The following is a 2273-nucleotide window of genomic DNA, read 5'->3' on the forward strand; positions in this document are numbered from 1 at the left end:
CCCCCCCCCGCCCTCCGCCGAGGGCATGGCCGGGCACGGCTGCCGCCAGCACCACGGCCGGGGTCCGGTGCACGGCGCCCGGACCAAACAGCGGGCCCCGCGCATCGAGCCCCCGCGCCAGGCGGCGGGGCTCCCGGCCTCGGCGGCTCCGTTGGCACATCGGCCCGGCCCAGGGGTCTCGATCATCCCCCCCCCCAGGGCGGGCGCAGACGCGCGGGGGCGGTTTTTCGGCCGGGGCCGCCGCAGGATCCCCGCCGGAGGAACAACACTCAAGCCCCTTACCCCCCCCTTCCGCGCACTTCTCGCCCTTTTTCGCCCTTTTTCACCCACGCGCTCCCGACATGGCCGGCATCCACCGGGCGTCGCCGGCGGCGGCGGCGGCCGCCGCCGCCGCCGCGGCCACCCCTCCCATCCCCTGCCGCATGTTCAGCTTCAATGGCACCCAGGTGCGGGTGGTGGCGGGCACACGGCCGGGCCTGCAGCCCGACGCCCCGGGCGACGGGGCCTGGCCGTGGCAGCTGCTCATGGCGCCGGGGCTCTTCGCCAGGCTGGCGGCCGGGGCGCCGGGCCCGCTTTTCCTGGCCGTCGGCGGGTTGGTTCTCTGGGCACGGTGCGTCCTTTGCTTTGCTTTGGTGGCCTGCCGCGGCGGTGCCTTTGCCGGTGGCCTGCGCGAAGCGCGTCCCTCACCCTTTGCAACCTGCTGCGGGCAGGCCCGACCCGCGGACCACGGGCGGCTCGGTCCTGCTGGGCCACGATGTGGCTGCCCTCGGCCCCGGCGAGGGGCCCGTGCTGGAGGCGCGGCGCTTCGAGCCGGTCGAGCTGCTGGCCGCCTGTCTGACGGTGTCCATGCCGCGGGGCGCGGAGCCGCGGCGGATCCCCCTGGCGGCGCTGGATGCCCAGCGGCTCCTGGTTGGGCGCACGCAGGGGCTGGCCATTTCCGAGGTGCGCACCCCGGCCAGCGGGCTCTTTGCCGCCGGCGCACCCCCCCCCCCCCCCCCTCCTCTAACGGTCCACATGCAGATCCTCCGGCTGGCCATCGAGGGGCGCAGCGCGGTGGAGCTGGCCGCGGTCGAACTCCGGGCGGCCGATGGCCGCGCCGTGCCCACCGGCATGGTGACCCCGGCCACGACGGTGACGCTGGTTGCCGGCCCGGGCGTCCAGCTGCCGGGCGCGCCGGTGACCGTGGCCCTCTCGGTCGGGCGCCCCCGGCCGGGCGACGCCGACTCGGCCCCATACCCGCGGCATGTGACCCTCACGAGCATGTACCAGGCCCCTCACGACCTAGATGTGCTGCTGGCGCCGGCCGGCGAGGCGGTGGCCCGGGCGCTGGCCCGGTCGGCCCCGGCCGGGGGCCCCTTTTACGTTCGGCACCAGGACCGGGTGCTGGAAGTCCGGTACGCGGGGGATGTGTCTTTGTGCCAGGGGGGGGGGGTATTCGCGCGCACTCGCTGACCGGCCGCCATGCAGGATCTGCCCCCGGCCGACCGTGCCGGGGATCGCGCTCCGGGCGAGCGTCCGCGTTGCGGCGTCGCTGGGGTCGGGGTCGGATGGGCGGCCGGTGGCGCTGGACGTGTGCGAGGCGCCGCCGGCGGTGGCGGTTGCCTGGCTCGAAACCGACGTGGCCCTCTGCCCGGCGCGCCGGGCGCACATGGTGGCCGAGCTGATTGGCGCCCCGCTGACGGCGGGCCAGGTGCGTTGTGAAGCGCCTGCTCAATGCCCGCCCGGGCCTGGGTCCCTGACACCCGCGCGCCGTGGTAGATCTTCCGCTGGGCCCCGTCGGACGCCCTGGTGCGGGTGGTCCGGCTGATGGACCGGGACTTCCGGGGCATCGGCGCCGGCCAGGCGGGGGCCTTCGCCGCGGAGACCGTGCTCTTCATGCAGACGGCCTCCGGGCCCGGCGAGCAGCCGCACCACTTGGTGGTGGTGCCGGAGGCCCCGGCCGGGGAGCGGGCCCTCCTGCTGGCCTCGGTGCCCATGGACCGTGCGCCCGGCACGCTGCTCGTGTCGGAGGCGGCCTTTTCACGGCTGGCCGGGCCGGGCCGGGCGCACCATCGCGCCATCCCCTTCATCTGTCAGGGAGGGCTCCTGAATGTGCGGTGCGTGTGAATGTCACCTCCTCCGGGCAGGGGGGGCGTGGGCGTGGTTTTCCACTCCGGGCCCCGTGCTCCCGCATGCTGGCGTGCTGACGCGACGCCCGAAACAGGCCGAGTGACCAAGTCGGCCGCTTCGACGTCGGCATCCACCCGCAGGACGCCGAGCAGCTGGGCCTGCCG

General features: G+C 75.8%; 1 protein-coding gene across 1 annotated transcript; it reads left to right on the forward strand.

Moving 5' to 3' along the window:
- Positions 1-341: 341 nt before the first annotated feature.
- Positions 342-2106, forward strand: H696_06123 (hypothetical protein; the record flags this gene model as incomplete). Its single annotated transcript, XM_009499883.1, has 5 exons — positions 342-610; positions 711-942; positions 1021-1394; positions 1468-1690; positions 1759-2106. 5 exons carry the CDS (start codon positions 342-344, stop codon positions 2104-2106), a joined length of 1446 nt encoding a protein of 481 aa, XP_009498158.1.
- Positions 2107-2273: the final 167 nt, after the last annotated feature.

This window comes from Fonticula alba (genome assembly GCF_000388065.1).
Source record: "Fonticula alba strain ATCC 38817 unplaced genomic scaffold supercont2.19, whole genome shotgun sequence".
In the NCBI taxonomy this organism is placed as follows: domain Eukaryota; order Rotosphaerida; family Fonticulaceae; genus Fonticula; species Fonticula alba.